Raw genomic sequence first — 18,007 nt, forward strand, 5'->3', positions numbered from 1 at the left:
CCTGTTGTTAACGGCAGAACAGCAGTAAAATTCAATAGCCGAGGATATGTACATTTAACCCAAACGCAATAACGGGCTAACAGCGCTGTAGAAAATCAAACGGAAGCGGAAATATAACTCGGTTACAACTTCCTGTACTGAACTGCACCACGTGGATTCCGGACACGACACAAAACAAAACAGAGAAGCAGACACAGACTCGTGGACACAGAGGACAGACAGGACTAGTCGGAAAGGTTAGACCACATTTTTACAAGACCCGACATGCTCCCAAGCCAATGTGCTATAATGAATAAATGATGAAATCCTTCAAATTGCCAAATAGGCATTTAAATGGTTAAAATCCTAAAAATCCTTCTCCTCACCAAACACAACCACAGTTTGTTCATTTCTCTAACTGTCGCCATGGAAACAAGTCTTGAGAACAGGAAGTCCAACAATCCACTTTTATCACTGGACAAACTTTTTCACAGCATTTATATCCATGGAACAAAATCACAGCTACATTTAGTGCGTAATAATAAACCTTCCTTGCCTCACTTTGGGAAAAAAAAGTGTCTTTCAACTCTGAAATTCCACCTTTGCTTCTCCTGTAACCTACAAATGTGAATATTCTAACCCCCCAAACCGAGCTGTAAACATATAGTTTCCTTTGTCTACTTTACTAAATGCTGATGTGAAATAATGATGTCAAAATGTTACTATAAAAGTTGTTAACATGTTAAAACTGACTATCTTGATTTATATCCACATCTCAGAATATGGACCACCTGCCAGCTCACAACTCCATGTACAAAGCGGCCGACTACTGGGATGAAAGATACAAGAAAGAGGAGAACTACGAATGGTTGGGTGACTTCTCCAAATTCCGGCATCTTCTGGAGAAGCACATGAAGAAAGAGGACTCCATCCTTGTGCTGGGTTCGTACGCGGTTGTTATCAAACCATTATAAACATTCTTGAAAGTCCAAGATATGAGAATATATTATTTAATCATTAAACCTGCTATTGACAGATATTTCTTCATCACAGATATATTGTGGTCAGTGTATAAACATTGCAGTACATCAAACTCTGACTCTCTACTGAAGTTGTCACAGTTCACTTCAGTTCAGTGAGTGAAGGAGTTTGGCCTTTGTAGTGAAACTTTCACAAATGTCCACTAGATGTCACTGTAGTTTAAATAATCTCAACAGATCCCTCAGCTCTCCATCCTGCTGCTTGTGTCTTGTCTCGTCCCAGCTTCTCTAAAGCTACTAACGCTGTTGATGCATACATGTTTACAGAATAAATAGACTACAGCTTCATATGATATGCAGAGTAAATAATATATCATCAGTGTAATATGGAGAGTGAGTAAGGTGGGGTTTAGCTTGGTTGATTTAGTGTTTAAAGCAATCTAAACTGCACATTACGCTGGTTTGAGGTGAAGTTGTTTCCTCCGAGAAGCTGTAATATTTAGTTATTTAATGGACAGGATGAGTTATGAGGAGCGAAGTGAGCAGCCAGTCGAAGTGTTGCTGCTGTTATACCTCCACAGAAGCATAGGGGGCTGTGCCGATCTATTTATCTTATACAAACCTTGTTTCGCTGTTTGTATGTGCACCTGTGTGTGTATGTGTGTGTGCATGTCTAGGGATTTTTAAAATTTGTGTCAAGGAGTAACAGGGTCTTTCTACTGTGCGTCTCTGTGTGGTGGAGGGTTTGAACTGGAGAGGTGATTGAAGATTGGTGCTCCTTGTGTGTGTAATTGTGTGTGTGTGTGTGTGTGTGTCCATGTTTTGCAAATTATATACGTATGTTAATGTTGCCCCTTTGAGAAACAAACCATGTTTTCTGTACCGCAGCTGTTAGATTAGATTAGAACATTTTGATTACGCGGATCACAAAATGCGATGATTTCTCCCTCCGTGTTGTGTTGGAAGGGAGACAATGAACACACACACTACTTTACTGTTATGCATCACTTACGCACCTGCAGCAGAGGTGTGTGGGCTCTCCGGACTTATCTGGTCTCAGGCTGACATTACACTGCAGCAGGCTTTACCAAGGCAGAACGCCTTCGGTGCTCTGGTTTTAACCTAAAGAAGAGCCATTATGTTGCATGAGAGCACTCATCTCAGAGGGTATCTCTCCCCCCCCCCCCCCCCCCCCCTCTCTCTGCAAAAAAACCCCACAATCACATGTTTCTGTCACCAGCACGTGCTGCTGCCTTCCTCCACAACGCACCAGAGAAAGAGCTATATATAGGCAAGCGAAATGTAAAGATGTGGGAAACCTCACGTGTTTTACAGACAAAAGCACTTAAGCAACATCACGCATGGACACTGTGGCACATAATCCTCAGCCGTCGTCATCATGACAGGTCTGTATATCAGGAGCTGTTGGTTTGTATGAAATGACACAACGGATTACCGGCACGGCTGAGAGAAGGGAAGATGAAGGAAGATTGGAAGGAAAGGGTACCAGGATGAGTTGATGAAGGAAGGAGGTTTAAGCCGCCTCAACATCTCAGATGAAGGTCATTTCCATTACGCTAATTTGTACAGAGAAGGAGAGAGCCGAGGGATGGACCAATGAGGAGAACCGGATTTGATTTTTCAGGCCTTACGTGGTTAGACTTCGTCTTCTGTTTATTCATTCGTTTTTAATACCGACTTGCACCTACTTGTCCTCGTGTGTGTCCCCCTGTCCTCTGGTTCACTTAACCCACAAAGCCTGTTATCTTACCTCTTCCTCTCTCGTGGCCTTCCTCCTTTCCTTCCTACACAGCACTTCATGTCACCCATAGCCACATATGATATGCACAACCTGTTTTCATCGATCAGGTAGGTGTGTGTGAAGTGCAAGCTTGCATGATGGGACATCAGTGCCATCTCTGCAATATCTGTAGATCAATAGGAACGCACCGGGCGATCAGCTGATCCATTAATACCACGCCTGATTGATTACTCCCTGCACCTGTGAATGTCAATGAAATACCTAGGCAGAGTTTGACCAATCAGATGCCCGTAACAAGGCTGAACTGTCCTCCAAGTGCGACTCTGTCTCTCAAATATGTCATTTAACAGTTTATTGACCAGGCCGTGATCACCCCTCCCCCCACTCACAAACCAAAATTCGCCCTCATTTGGTCCCAAAGTTATTGGCAACATTTAACTGTTGATGAGATGCAGAATTTATGGATGAAAAAGCCACTCCCACTCAACTTTAGCAGCCAATTATCGCAAAACAGTGAGAAATGTAAAAACACAAAGAGAAAACTTGTGTCTGTCTTGGTCCACGCATTGCACTGGACATGTTGAAGTGTAAGACATTTGACCCCAAAGAACAATCTAAATGGTGGAAAATGTACTTGGGTGCAGATGGGCGTGGCCTATAGGGATGACTGTGGATAGAACCCAAAGGCGCAAACGTAAAAGTCATTATCACAGTGCCACCATCAGGTTGACTGTTATCCTTTCCCCTGTCCAAGTTTCAATCGTTTTCAAGTCGTTCAGAACTTTTCAGCACGAGATGAGCTTCTATACCATCACAAAAATACAAAAGAATAGACTTTAAATCCATATGTTTACATGGGGATTGATTCCGGAGACCTCAGGATCGCATTGCTTAGCGATAGGCAAGGTGCCGTGTTCCATTTGTAATAACACACAGCCTGTTCATAGGCTGCACCGCCCATGCAGACGCCCACGCAGAGACCCAGAGACATTGGGTCAGTGCTGCTTCTGCTTTGAAATTAGGCAGAAAGTTGCTGCTGCACACTCGACTCCAGTATCTCCTCTCTGGGAGAAATTGCTTGGGTAAAGAGATGAAAAACTACCATCAGTACATTAGACAGTATATCTTCTCACTCATAAACATAAAAATGAAGCTGTAATGGTTTAGGAACAGGCCTATACTGTATATTGCAAGTTATTATATATTACTCCCTCGTGTTTGACAAGGATCACAGAACAGATCAACTGTACCGCCAAGGCTGTGTAACCTACACACTCTAATAATGTGACCTAACCGTGCTCATTACTGACCGGAGCCAGTTCAGGCCTGCAGTGGCCAGTTTCTCAGCAGTGCGTCAAGCAGTCCCTGGTGTGTGTGTGTGTGTGTGTGTGTGTGTGTGTGTGTGTGTGTGTGTGTGTGTGTGTGTGTGTGTGTGTGTGTGTGTGTGTGTGTGTGTGTGTGTGTGTGTGTGTGTGTGTGTGTGTGTGTGTGTGTGTGTGTGTGTGTGTGCGTGTGTGCGTGTGTGTGTGCGCAACTTAACCAAGCATCAGTAATGATCAGAACACACACCGTCCAGTTCCTTCCCCTCATTGGTTTATGAGCTGCCCCGGGCTACTGCCGATGATGTCATCAGCCCTACATCTCCCAGTGGATGGCGTTCACGTCTTGTTCCCCACTGAGTTGGAAGGGTGATGTAATGGCTCGGCAGTGTGCAAGGTTAAGGTGTGTGTGTGTGTGTGTGTGTGTGTGTGTGTGTGTGTGTGTGTGTGTGTGTGTGTGTGTGTGTGTGTGTGTGTGTGTGTGTGTGTGTGTGTGTGTGGTGTGGTGTGGTGTGGTGTGGTGTGGTGTGTGTGTGTGTGTTGGGAGCATTTGGCAGCCTGATCCATGGTGTTCTGTAAATGTTACATGTTACTGCAGTGAGATCAAACACACCCAGAGTGAATTTTACATCCAGTTACATCTGTTGTCGTGTCAACTGCTAATTCTACAATAGAGCCAATTTTACCTCAATTTCCTTGCATAAGGTTATTCAGTGGAATAACAGAAAAGGAAATGTCCCAGAAATGTACTCTGAATATCTCTCTCTCTCTCACACACACACACACACACACACACACAGCCTAAATATGTCAGATTGTTCCACTTTAGGGGTCTTATAATCAACAAGTCGTCTTCTCTGCTAATGTTTGCTTCAGTAATGAAGTTGTTCATAGTGCAACTGTCAACTGTGTGTATTTTAATGATGAAACCAAGGAGCATCTTGATTGTTTTTTTCGTAAAGGCAATTATGCCCATTATCATTTTGACTTGGACTTTCTTACATGCACTGGGACAAAAAGGAGCACAACATGAAATGCATGAAGGGGCTCACTTGGTTTCACCATGGAAATATCAGTTTTGGCGGCACAGAAGTCAGATGCCTGTGCTGCACACGGCGGCCCATAAAGATTCGCCCAGATATCATCCAGTGTGACATGAAATGAATTTGGCATTATCAGTCAGCTCGCAGGAGAGAGCAGCTTTTATAGACGGTGTAAATTTTGTGGTTTTAGTAGACTTTGGCAGGTAGATCTGTATATTTACAGATGCCGGCAGTTGCTCCCCCGTTTAGTTGAAACGTCATCGTTATATCACTTTTAAGGCGCCCTCTGCTCACGAGGGTGATGTAAAGAGCGTTTATAGCCTGAGCGCATGGCGAAGAACCGCCCGTGTGTATGTGTGTGTTCATTCAGCTGTTGTGTCGATATGTATGGCCAAGTGTGTCACTACAGTGACATTAGACGTTTTATAAAGAGCCTCACGTCACTGTTGTCACGCTGGCTGTGCACCTGTAGTCCCCCGCTTCACCCCATCCACCCCCCACCACACCCAGCACCCGTCTCACTATACTTGCTGATTCTTCACACCCCTCCGCAACTTCCTGCCATCACCCGCTGACGCTTCCTCACTTCCTCTACTTCCCGCCGCGCCGCGCCGCGCCGCCTCACCTCCCCCTCCTCCCATGTCGATTGTTGTTTCACATGCAAACCCCATTGTCTGCCTGTTAGGAGTGTGTATCAAAGACTTCCACCTGTGTGCCCGGAGCCAATGAGTCTATATATAGCTGCATCAGAGGTGTTTACAACAGCTACAGGAGCTGCACTATTCTCTGAAGATTCCAGGCTAATATTATGTCCGCTCATACAGAAGGTGGCGTGTGTGTGTGTGTTCTGAACTCGGCTGTCTCATTGTCGGGTTGTCGTTTTTGACCACGAAATGATTGCGTACAGTAGATTTATTCAGTGTCCCCCTCGCATAACTGTATTTTTACAGAGGGTTGAGTCTGTTTGTGTGGCTTGTTGCAATGCATGCTGGGAAGTAGTAACCCATGTGAGTGTGTGTAATCCCCCTGCAAGCGTGTACAGGACTAGGAGGATTTGATGGGGGAGAACGGGGACATAGTTGAAGTCAGGATTTGGGTTGTAGCAGCTCTGAGGTCATCCAAGGTCTCCCAGCCGGAAATGTTCAATCCCAAACTACATTTTTCACATTTTCCCCCTGCTGTCTTTCCTGCCTCCTTTTCACAGTTATTCTCACTTTTCCTTGCTCAACCACTCGTTCGCCTTCCACCCACCCTCCACTTGGTTTCCTTTGCCTCTGACGCCTCACAGGCACGAACACGCACACACAGGTCTGATCAGAAAGCTCGTATCGTCTCCGTAGCTCCCCCGTCACAGCTAACCGGCTCATTCACAGCTGCTTTCATGGTATTAAACAGTGGCCTGGTTCTGCACTGATTGCTCGGTCTCAGGGGTTCTGATGGTCGCGTGTGAGTTACGTTAATCACACCGGCGCAGCCTTGTGCACCTTGCGTGGCGTATAGGCTCATCAGAGGAATGGCCGAAGCGGTTTGGCTGCAGACCGGAGTTTGCTTTACATGTGCCGATACGTCTGCAGCGGCCAGATGGGAGTATGACAGACGAGGTGTGTTGCATGAATGGATAGGTTGAATCAATGGCTGGCTGTGAGTGTGCGTGTGTGTGTGTGAGTGAATGAATGAAAAAGGTAGAGGAGAGGAAAGTTGAGGCGGATGAATGCGTCCCCTCCCCTCGCCTTGGCCTCCTGATTGGCTGTTTTCTCTTTTCAGGGAGCCCTCGCCATGCAGCAATCAGTAAGTCAGAAGGGGCAACCCTCCCTCCCCAACCCCCCCTCCCGTACGTTTTGCTGCTGTAAGGAGTGGTGCTGCTTGTGAATGAGCCTCAGAGCCGCAGAATGTGAATGAAAAATAAGAGAGGGGGGGGAGAGCAGGGGGGGGGGGGGGGGGAGGGCGGTAGGCTGAATGAAATGCAGCAAGCGGGGAAGTGAAATGGAGGAAGGATGCTGAATGAAATTCACAAAGCGGGAGAGAGGGAGGGAGTCATGGTGGTGGGGTATCGCCCCCCACCCCCTCTCCTTCTATCTCAATATGTGTGTGTGCAGGTGTTGGTGTGTGTGTTTGGTATTGTCCTCCCTCATAAGTATGCACATCATGGAGGGTGATGGGGAAGGAGAAATGCCTGGACCAGTGGCTGCTTTGCCTGTGAGCCAGTGGGGATCTCCATGCACACACACACACAGACACACACACACACCTCTCCCTCTGCAAGCCGGTGCTCCGTGCTTTGAATAGTAACCGGGTTACCTGGGCAACCAGGCTATGATGATCGATGGGCTTGGCCGTGATAAACAGAGCACAGACCAAATGTGTGTGTGTGTGTGTGTGTGTTTTTGTGTGTGTGTGTGTGTGTGTGTGTGTGTGTGTGTGTGTTGCAGTGGGAGTTTTTCAGCTCTGGTACAATTAGGCAATATCTTATTATTAAATCCTTTCCGACCTATGATTATATGTCTCTGGGCACACACACACACACACACACACACACACACACACACACACACACACACACACAGGTCCTTTGTAACACTGAATGCCCTTGGACAGAGGGCTTGTGCAGGAGGACAAAGCCACAAACTGGGGGCAGAGCCACAAACCACGTACACTACCTTGACTCATTCACTCAAGGTAATAATACTACGAGCCTCTATTACTCACGCCACACAAAGAGCAAATTACACAGCTAAGCACCTATCTGCCTGCCTGCTTGATTTGATTAAGTGTCTGCATTTACGATTCCTTTGTCTTTCCAATGCTGATGTGCTGAGGATGAGCCAGCGTTTTCTGTAAACATGATGCCGGCTTTGCTTCAGACCCTCGTCCACACGCACACAGTCACATCACGCTGCTGTCTGTGCGTAGACAATATTGTGCTTGGAGATGCGGCGGGATGAGGGTGTGAGTGAGTATAGGGCAGGAGGGGACCTATTCAAGAAAGAGGCAGTTTGTGTAGGCAGGTAGTGTGTGTGAAGTGTGTGTGAGGTAGAGGACAAAGAGGGAGAACGTGGGAGGAGGGTGCAGAGAAACAGGAGGGAGAGCTTTGAGGAACCAGTACAAAGGATTGAACAAGATGTAATAAGTCAAATCGCGGTTATGACATGCAGTGGAAGCACAATATGATTAATTCTAACTTGATTAATTCCAGTTAACTTTACAAAGCACTAAAATGTGTCTTATATGTGGCACAGACTGTGAAGCTGTTTGCACCCACACAGGTGCTTCATTCATACAGTAAACGTCCCGTCAGCGTGGCAATGACACGTTAACAAATTACATGTGGCGATGATGAGACACACACACACACACACACACACACACACACACACTGCAAGTGCTTTCAGGTGTGTGTAGTGTGCGAACCTGCACGCACACCTGGCACATCACGTAGCTCTTAGTAAGTGTGTGTGTGTGGGTGGGCGGGCGGGCGTACGGGCAGGTGCGACGGCTACGTGAAATGTCACAAAAAGCCTGCAAACGACATTGGTTTTCATGTCAAGCACACATACAAAATCGGTGTGTGACGACTTGGGAGCGATAGTGGTGATTGGCATTCACACCGCCTCCTCCGTCGCCACTGCACTTTCCTGCATCCCATTAGGCCACCCTTCCTCCCTCCTCTCCTTCCCTCCTCTCTCTCACCTCTTGTCCTCTCTTCCTCCTTGCCCCCCCCCCCCCGCCCCTCCCAGCAGTGTGCAGGAGGAGAAGCTTCACTGACTGCTGAGAATTCATCTGCAGCACCACAATCCCCTCAGGAGCTGCGGTGTCATCCTATAGACGCTCACAGGGACGATGTGTCCACCTCAGAGGTCGCCCGTCAAAGCGCGTCTGCAGAGTCCTCGTCCTTTTTTCGGTCATTAAAACCATGAGAAGGGCTTGTGTTGTTGGGACAACCGGTGTAACGGTGACGCACAAAATTGACCTTGCACACTTAAATCCGACCATCTGGAAAATCTATATTCTGTAGGCTTCTCAGCTGCTCCTCTTTGTTGGGACCCCACTGTGTTGGGACCCCTGCAGCTCTCACTGCTGACCCGGACTGTTTTCATGGCTGTTATTTAGGCTTAACAGCTAAGATAGTCAAGAATGCAGATGCTATTAAGCTCAACATTATGTATTCCCCAGGCCTCTGATGTGATGCAGCACTTTTCTGTGATAGAGTGATTGGAGCCCATACTTCTTTGTCACAAAAAAGTGTGCACCTGTAGTCCCCGGTTCAAGTATGGGCTTCAAGATTCTGTCAAGAGGGGTGGTCAAAGATTCAACCAAAGGCTTGCCAGAAGCTTGTGGATGGCTACCAAAAGCACCTATTTGAGGTGAAACTGGCCATAGGACATGTTACCTGTCACATTTTCAGTACACCCATAATAACTTCATGAAAGAACCAAACTTTATGAATGTTTTTTGTGACAAAGAAGTATGGGCTCCAATCACTGGCGAGTGAGCGTAGAAATTATTGGAGACTCAAGACTGTTACGACATACATGTTCTTTACAAGTGTATGTAAACTTTTGACCACAACTGTACATACTCTCTTTCACACTCTGTGTTGCACAGCTGATGATCCAAGATTTGCACACACTTGTGACACAGGACCCCTGAGGTGTTGGGATTGAAACCTGTGAGATAGCGAGACACCTACATCCTGCCCCTGGGACCTGGTCAAAAGAAGGGACATTTAAGGCTGATTTAAATGTGACCAAAATGACAAACATTCCTCCAGCAGCTCATGATTCAGTTCAGCTTCCTTCAGCTCAAATCAGATTCCCTTGTATATCTCTACTTTTCCGTGCCAAGTCCCAAACTTATCTCGACTCACCCTGACTGCACCAAACTCCCAGGAGCGCCTTGACAGAGCGCTGCCTCATTGTTGGAGTTTTCTGTACTCACTGCTTCTGCCTGTTGCTGGTCGTTCCATAACTGCGGTTCAAGTAAACTACACAGCAGAAAGTCGTTTGTTCTTTCCAGCCGAGCAGCCTTGGTCTCTGCTTAGCCTCCAGCAGCAGGAAGCAGTGGTCATCCGCACACGGCCATGGCCAACAGTTATAAGCATGGTTGTAAGTGTAAAGCCTATTAGTGTGTGCAGCAGCAGCGCTCAGGGGAGTTTGATATGTTCCAGGCAGTTTGCAGTGGCTTTGCTCGTCAGCGAGGAAGAGCCAGGGGATGTGTTCTGTGTCTCAATGGCGTCATTAGCCCACTATCACATAGCACCAAGCGGGGGGAAAGCCCTGTCAGCGAGGTAATGAGACTGTGCCTGCGTCAGTGATGTCCCCATGAATGTCAGAGCTCGACAGTGACGCACTGGAGCCGCACGACCACTGCGTACGGTATCAATCTCCTTCACCTGCGGATATGTGTGCGTGTGTGTGGGGGGGGCTCAGTCAACAATGAGTGGATGTGGGGCCTTGGATTAGGTAGAAACATGTTCAATATTTTGACCTTCATATCAGCGCCATAACAACGCCTTTGTTGTCCTGAGAGAGAAAGTCAGGAAGTGAAAGTCACACACTGCTTTTCCTCCTTCCCAGCGCCTCAGTAATGCATTATGTTTTCAGTCATCTTCTCCTTTATGACCGTTATCGCGGCTAAACAGATTGTCTTTTTGTTTTGCATACGTGCGAGAGACCAGTCGTGTTTTTAGGAGTGCCAGCCTCTGTAGAATTACGTAATGCTGCAGGCGCAAACTCACAGACCTGCACATCCACCTCAGCCTCATGTCAGCCTTCATGTCTCTCTCCCTCCCTCCCTCCCTCTCTCCCTCCCTCCCTCACAGCCTGGATTTGGATATTTATCCGTGCATGTCCGCAGCCACTCGTTGCCCGATGTTCTGCCTGTTCAGCGCGATGCTGCATTAGCGAGCCCTGCTTTATTCCTTGGCTGTCTCTTTGTCTTTTCTTCCCATGTCTCCATTCTGATTAAGCCTGCACAACGGTGTTAGTTTGGCCAGGTTGTGAATTTCTTATGTAACTCTCTTTACCTCGTCTCCGACACACACACACAGAGACACACACGCTATACCCCCATCTTAGTGACACAAGGAGTCAGACCGTCTATCTACAATTGCGAAAGGCTCCACTCCCCTTTCAAAAAGAAAATCACAAACAAATTGCTCTCTGAATGAGCCTTTTTGTTGTGATTATTAGTGGAATAAAGGGCTGTGTGTAAACGCTGCGCCTGACCCCCTGACACGCACGCCGCTCATTCTGCGGCCAGCAAACATGCAGTTAATGGCCTTGCTTCTTTTCTGCATTGTCTGTATACATCACTGTGTGTGTTAGTGCATGGGTAAACTGGTGGAGGACACAGTGGGAAGTGTGGAAAGACAGTGGATGGAATTGATGAATAGTGGCCAATGGTCGGTGTGGACTTGTAGGAATCCTTTCCTTTTTCTCCTCCTCCTCCATCTCCTCCTCCTCCTCTGCACTGCTTGGATTGCGGCGTAGCGTATACTTGCTGTTGAAGATATGTTACCTGAAGTGCACCTGATTACATGACGATTGAAGAGCTTGAACTCGCCCGCCGTCTAGTTTTGTCACTTTTGGACAGTAGTATTTACAACAAGAAACAATGTGAACACGGTTATCAAAGACGTTATCATAGAGTGAGGATGACCCCTGAGGTCATCTGGTCCCGTTTCCTCAGCTTCTCCTCGTATGATCCGGCACTCCCTGACTCAAAACTTGAACCGCGAAGATTAGCAAGCGGGAGAAATTGGATACAGTACATCATCGGTGCTTGACTCCAGCGACCTCCGCTGAAGATCTATTTACCGTTAAGCGATGGACTGTGGCTGAGGTTTGGATGGAGACTGATGAGAGGAGAGTATTTCCAGTCCCATGTTTGGCTGGAGAATTATCTTGCCCTTCGGTAATTGGATTAACTAACACCATTAGAGCATAAAAAGTGTGTGTGTGTGTGTGTGTGTGTGTGTGTGTGTGTGTTTTCATGGCCTACATTAGCTTGCACAGGGAATCAGAGAGCAGATGGTGTGCCATTGCTTGTAATAGCCTGTTCATGTTAACCTGATAGCCAAGGCCTTGGGTCCCCACCCCCCCACTTACACACACACACACACACACACCAAATGAAAAGACCCTCCAATAAATGTAATACCATAATTTTGTGTACCACAACCCTACAGTGTTTTGGTGAGGTCAGGGAGAGTATTGAGAGACGAATCCAAACGACCAGGGGAGAGTCGGTTTCTCTGCCTGTTGCCATGGCTACCCATCCTCCCAAGACAATATTTATTTTAAACACATTGTTATGCTTTTTTAGGTGTTCTTGTTGGCGCGAACGTGCAAAGTAACACACGAGGCGGCGATGCGCTTTGAGTGTGGAGGGGCGAGCGGTGAGGAGGAAGGAGGAAGGCAGCAGCGACCAAGTGTTGACTCTGAGATTTGCACAAATCCCACTTTTGGGAATCATCCCGGAGCTTGTGTTCCCACTCGGATTAAATCCAACACACACAGATACACAGAACACTCAAACCCATCACACACAAACCCAGATGGGCAGAGTGTGTCGTGTCGTGCCGCATCAGGCCATCAATGCACGTTCATATACGTCCAAGTCGAAGACATTTCCAACGTCTAAAAAACATGACATCGCTCTTAGTTTACACAGACCCAATTCCCACTCGGGTGCCATGCCGTGCATAATGCTGGGATGAAGAACGGCGCTCCTGTCGCTCGGCGCCTCTCACAAAGCAACATTCAGAGATGAAGAGTGCTCGTTTTATGACTATTTGATGAGCGGAGCGTCTGAGAGCTGTTTCCTTATGTCGTGCACTTTAAACTCCTCACATCCACCCCTCCATTTGATACAAGTGAGCGTTCTTTCCCTCGATCTCACGCCATTTTCTCATCTTCATCATGTAAAATTATAAATAATCGGCTGTGGTGCATCTCTCAGTCCCCTCAGTCTTTGACTTGAACAGCTTTTGGACTCTTGTGGCTGATTCTTCCTCTTTCTTTCCTACTTTTGCACATTTTCCTCTAAAAGCCTCGTAGTGACTTGTGACAACTGCTGTCTCTGTCTCACATCTTTCTCCTCCTCCTCCTCCTTTTCGTCTCTCTCATGCACGCTCTTGTGTCCTGGTCTGTTTCTGTACCCTTCTCTGCGTACAGTATGTCTCTTCCTCTTTTTACTTTTTTGGCAGCCGTTCGCAGCTCAGGTTACATAATTATTCATAGCAGAAGAGACAGAGAGAGAGAGAGAGAAAGGTGAAAAGAGACACGTAGATAATGAAGAGAGGATGAGGAGGAGATGTGTTTTCATTCGCCGCAGCAACTATTTATTTGCGAGCTGATTCACTCTTAGGTGTTGGCATGTCGTCCTTTCCTCTCATTCCATAGTCACGAGTTGACATCTGCTCTGCTCCTCCTGCCTGGCCGCCCCTCCTCCTCCTCCTCATCTTGTCTCATCCCTGTCATGATTACACTTTCCCTCGTTGACCCGCGATGATATAACCACTTTTTTTCCCCGGCAGACTTCTTTTTTTTTTTTTTTTTTTTTAAACCTTTACAAGACATTTCAATGCTCCATCTTTTGTGTCTTGGCCTCTGCCTCACACTGCTACCCATTTTCCAAAGATCTTAATCCTGTCCCTAATGTGTTTTTTTTGGAAGCAGTTCAAATGTGAAGGCATCGGGCGAACGAGATTGAGCGGGCAAACCATTTTTTGGGAGTGTTCCAGGAGAACTTGGTGCTCCAGATGTAGGACTTTAAGAGCTTTAACATGAAGGCTGGAGCTCTGTGGGTTTCTAGTCGAGGCCACTTTGAGCCAAACTCGTCAAGATTTTGCTCGTTTTTAATGAAATATTGAAGCGACCGGAGCCCACAGATTTTGATTGATGACCTTAAAGTTTCATCTTGACTTTCTCATGATTGTTATGTCATTGCAATTTTCGCTATGGCAACTGAGCGTCGTTTAAACTCACCTGTCATTTTTGAGGCATTTCACAGTTAGGATTGCAAGTTTTGCAAGGATTGCGAGTGAAAGTTTGTAAATTACATCACATTACGATCATTTGGCAGACGCTTTTATCCAAAGCGACTTACATTACATTACCACCCTTCGCAGAGGGGGGAACAATTGAGGGTTCGGTGCCTTGCTCAGGAGCACCTCGACAGGGACTCGAACCGGCGACCCTGCGGTTCCCAAGCGGAAGCTCTACCCACTGAGCCACTGCCTCCCTAAATGAGTTAAATTTGTTATTTTCTCTCTCTCTCTTCATGGTAATTGTACCCCCGTTGGTCTAACCCTGAGACTGTCTCCTGGGAGTTGTGAGCTTTGTCACAGATCAACCTCCAGGTTAGGAAATGAGGTCTGGTGTCATCAGAGCGTTTCTGTGTGTCACAGCAGCGTGACGTCGCCTCCTCCTCTCTCACACCCAGCCGGGCCGACTGTTTATCTGCGGATCCGACAACAACAGGCTGCCTAGACGAAGTCCTTGGCAGCTCTGTGCACATTGATCTCGAGAACAGTTTTGTGTCGAGGATGCTCATCTGCCAACTCTGGCTTTTGCCTTCATTCAGTGTTTGCACATTTGTTTTGTCCAATTAAGTGTACTTGTGTACTTGTATTTCCCAGTTCCTTAGCACAAGTGCGGACATCTGCCAGCACTAGTTGCATTGTTTTACTCTCTAACATATCTGTATGTGAAATAAAAACGTACTTTCCACATTGACGTCGCAATGACTTAACCTCATCATATGTAGTTAAAGATATGTAGGCTTTCCCGTTCCCTCCTTGTAACACACACGCTTGACAGTGGCCCTCCCAATCATGGCATCCTGCAGTGACATATTATGTTGTTTGTTGTAATCAGTTTGTCTCCCAGTCCTTTTGATCCGCTGCATATCAGGTCATTTTAAGTTAGTTAGAGCTTCCCAGGTTTTGTGTCTGTGTAGCACAGATTGTTGGACGCCAACGCGGTGGCTGCTGCTTTGCTCAGTAAAGCTGAAGTAAAGCCTCATTCTGCTGGTAATGTTAGAAATCCCACTGAAGCGTGTGTGGTTGCTGAGTGAGCCCAGAAGTCATGCAGCCTGATAACAATAAGACCAATAAGAGTTTATAACTGGAAACCAGACTGAATGAAATGTAATTTTTGACTAAGCCAGTCAAGTTTGTTTTGATTTCCCCTCATTTTGTGGCGTTCTGGTGACATCTGACCCCTGGCAGACACAGCTGATCAGCTCTTCTATTTATGTGTGTGTGTGTGTGTCTTTATTTTCATTACATTCAATACATCCGCACTGTTTGGATGTGTGTTTGTGCTGTACTCATGCTGCCATGAATACCTGATCTCAATCTCTGTTGCCTTTTTTTTCTGTATGCACTGTAAGCCGTCCCCCCTTCTGTCCCTGTTCTGTGTGTATATGTCCTACGTGTGTTGTGTGTGTGTGCATGTGTGAATGTTTGAAAGAGAGAGGGAAAGAGGTGGTGGTAGCAGTGGGTTCAGGATCGGTGCCAGGTTCAGCACTTAGGCTGGCAGTGTTTTAGCAAGCGTGTGTGTGTGCGTGCATGCTTGTGTGCGCGTGCTTGTGTGGGGGGGGGGCTGGGGTGTGTGTCAGACTTGGGACCTCTGCTGGCTCTCTCATCAAGTATGCAGTTAGAGTCGGTGCTGCAGTAGAGATGTCTAATGGCGAAGTGGGAGAGAAGGCAGAGCCAGACTCTGATTACGTCATGCCACCACCCACTTCCAGCTCTCTCCTCTTTATGGTTACACTTGCGAATTACAGCTTTTCACACCACTCCATCTCAGCTTGCTTTCTTTCTTTTCGCCGAACCGCACACCCTTAAATCGCTCTTATCCTCATTCAGCGTTGTAGCCAATCGCTTCCTCCCTCTCTCACTCTCTCCCACTAAATTGAAAGTCATTCACACCTCTCTCAATCCCCTGCATCTTGGTACGTGGAGCGAGCAATATGCTCAGAGTCACAACAGCGCCATACACACTGCAGGTACACTCAGAGGATCAGAGACGTCGCTGCAATAACATTTACAACTCCTCTTGCGGTTTCTATTCAGGCGACCATATAAGGAATTCCTCTGTGCTGCGTGATTGACAGTTCACAGTTGGTTTGCCCTGGAAGCATCAGTGAAAGATTATGCGTTTTTTTTCCCCCACTTTTTTTCCCAAATGTGGACATAAGCTGGCAGAGAGGGAATCCACTGGGAGATACCAAACACGATGATCTCTGTCACACACAAGTGAATGCACACACACACACACACACACACACACACACACACACACACATTACACACATTTACATCTCCTTGCTTCCTGTGTGTTAGTAATTGTATTCCAATTACAGAAACAAACTGAATTTTAAAAGTTCTGAAACAGTTTTAAAGTATCAGATAAGTAGCTGGAAGAGTGTGTGTGTGTGTGTGTCTCTCTCTCTCTCTCTCTCCCTCTCTGTCCACGAGAGATAGAGTAGTGATATAGCATGGGCATATTGTGTATAGCAGCAGGTCAGAGCAGAAGATGAAGTATCCATCTTCATCCAGCGGCCGGCCTGACTCACTTTTTCATTAGTGACCTCACTGCTGTTCAGCTGGTGGCTGTGGGCAGAATACAGCAGATCACAACTGCACAAAGACCACGTTGGATCGGGGATTCCTGTTGGAGCCGATAGTGATCAAACAGCCTAGATTACATTTCTATAGATATGCAGATGACAATGTATGGCCACAGAATCCTATTTATTTGTACATGCTTGTTTCTTAAACGCAGAGACAAAGGACATAGTGACTGACACACTAGGGTTAGCTGAAGACGTTTTTTAAACATTAAGCATCTTACCCATGCAGCTGTCACTGATCAGACAGTGACACCTTGACGTTGCAAAAGTACAGACAGGCATTCTCCTCCTCCAGGGATCAATGGGCTCGGGTCAGCTCCCCCGGTGGACCTGATCCACATTGCAACAGAGCATTAACATACAGACACGGGCACCTTAACCTCCACACTCCACCCATGCTGAAAATTAATCAGTCAGGTTTGAGGTCGTGTGTATCAGTGTGGGGTGAGGAGGGGGGAGAGGGGGTGGTGGCTCATATTTTGTGTGTGTGTGATCAAAACGTCAGAATACCTGTGCTGTCTTGGCCACTTCATTCTGTCACAGACGTGGTCCTGGTAGGTGGCTAATTGAAAACCTCCATACTGCTGCTTCTCCTAACTACACAATGATGTTGGTGTATGTGCTAATGTGTTGTCGTGCCCTCATTTAAATCCTAATCTTACATAACTTTTGAAGCAAAACATAGCCATTTTTGGGCATCACCGCACAGGCTCCAGGTTACAGCCAGAGACAAGAGTCCAATCTGTCTGCATGTTGTAGTTACACTATACTGTATATGATTTTCAGTCTCTCTCTCAATTCCCTCTAAACAAGGACGTGCAATTGATAAACATAAACCTGACAGTTCACATATAAAAACTGGTGATGATAAAATAAGAAAATCATGATAAAACAAGAGAAAAATCTAAACTGCTCAAGGGGTTCACATACTTTCAAGCAGCACTGTAAATGTGTGTGTCCTTGGGTTTGGTCACAGAACAGGTGAGGTGGAATCCTCACAGATTGACAGTGCAGAGGAGTGAAATGATGCATGTGAACTTGATTTTACACACACACCCACACACAGATCATATTTTGCTGAATCATGAGCTGATTCTGCTACACAACTGACTGACTGACACTAAAATACTGCCAGCCAACAGAGAACAAATAACCACTCACTCACTCACTCACTCACTCACTCACTCACTCAGTTCTGTAGTGATGCATCTACTAGACTAGTGGGTGTATTGTTTGTGTTTGCAAAAGTACATGGAAATGTCCCCCAACTGTGTGTTCAGTTAC

The 18,007-nt window shown here is 46.6% G+C and overlaps 1 protein-coding gene across 1 annotated transcript in view; it reads left to right on the plus strand.

Annotated features, from left to right (window-relative positions):
* Positions 1 to 18,007, plus strand: part of ece2a (endothelin converting enzyme 2a) — a 50,012-nt gene continuing 32,005 nt past the window's right edge. Inside the window, exons 1-2 of the mRNA XM_076144597.1 lie at positions 1 to 236; positions 759 to 921. Coding sequence (XP_076000712.1) covers positions 762 to 921 — 160 coding nt within the window. The 5' untranslated portion in view covers positions 1 to 236; positions 759 to 761. The remainder of the gene's footprint in view (positions 237 to 758; positions 922 to 18,007) is intronic.

Source organism: Genypterus blacodes, unplaced genomic scaffold, assembly GCF_046128005.1.
Source record: "Genypterus blacodes isolate CSIRO-AG114 ecotype Tasmania unplaced genomic scaffold, CSIRO-AGI_Gbla_v1 ptg000029l_1, whole genome shotgun sequence".
Classification (NCBI taxonomy): domain Eukaryota; kingdom Metazoa; phylum Chordata; class Actinopteri; order Ophidiiformes; family Ophidiidae; genus Genypterus; species Genypterus blacodes.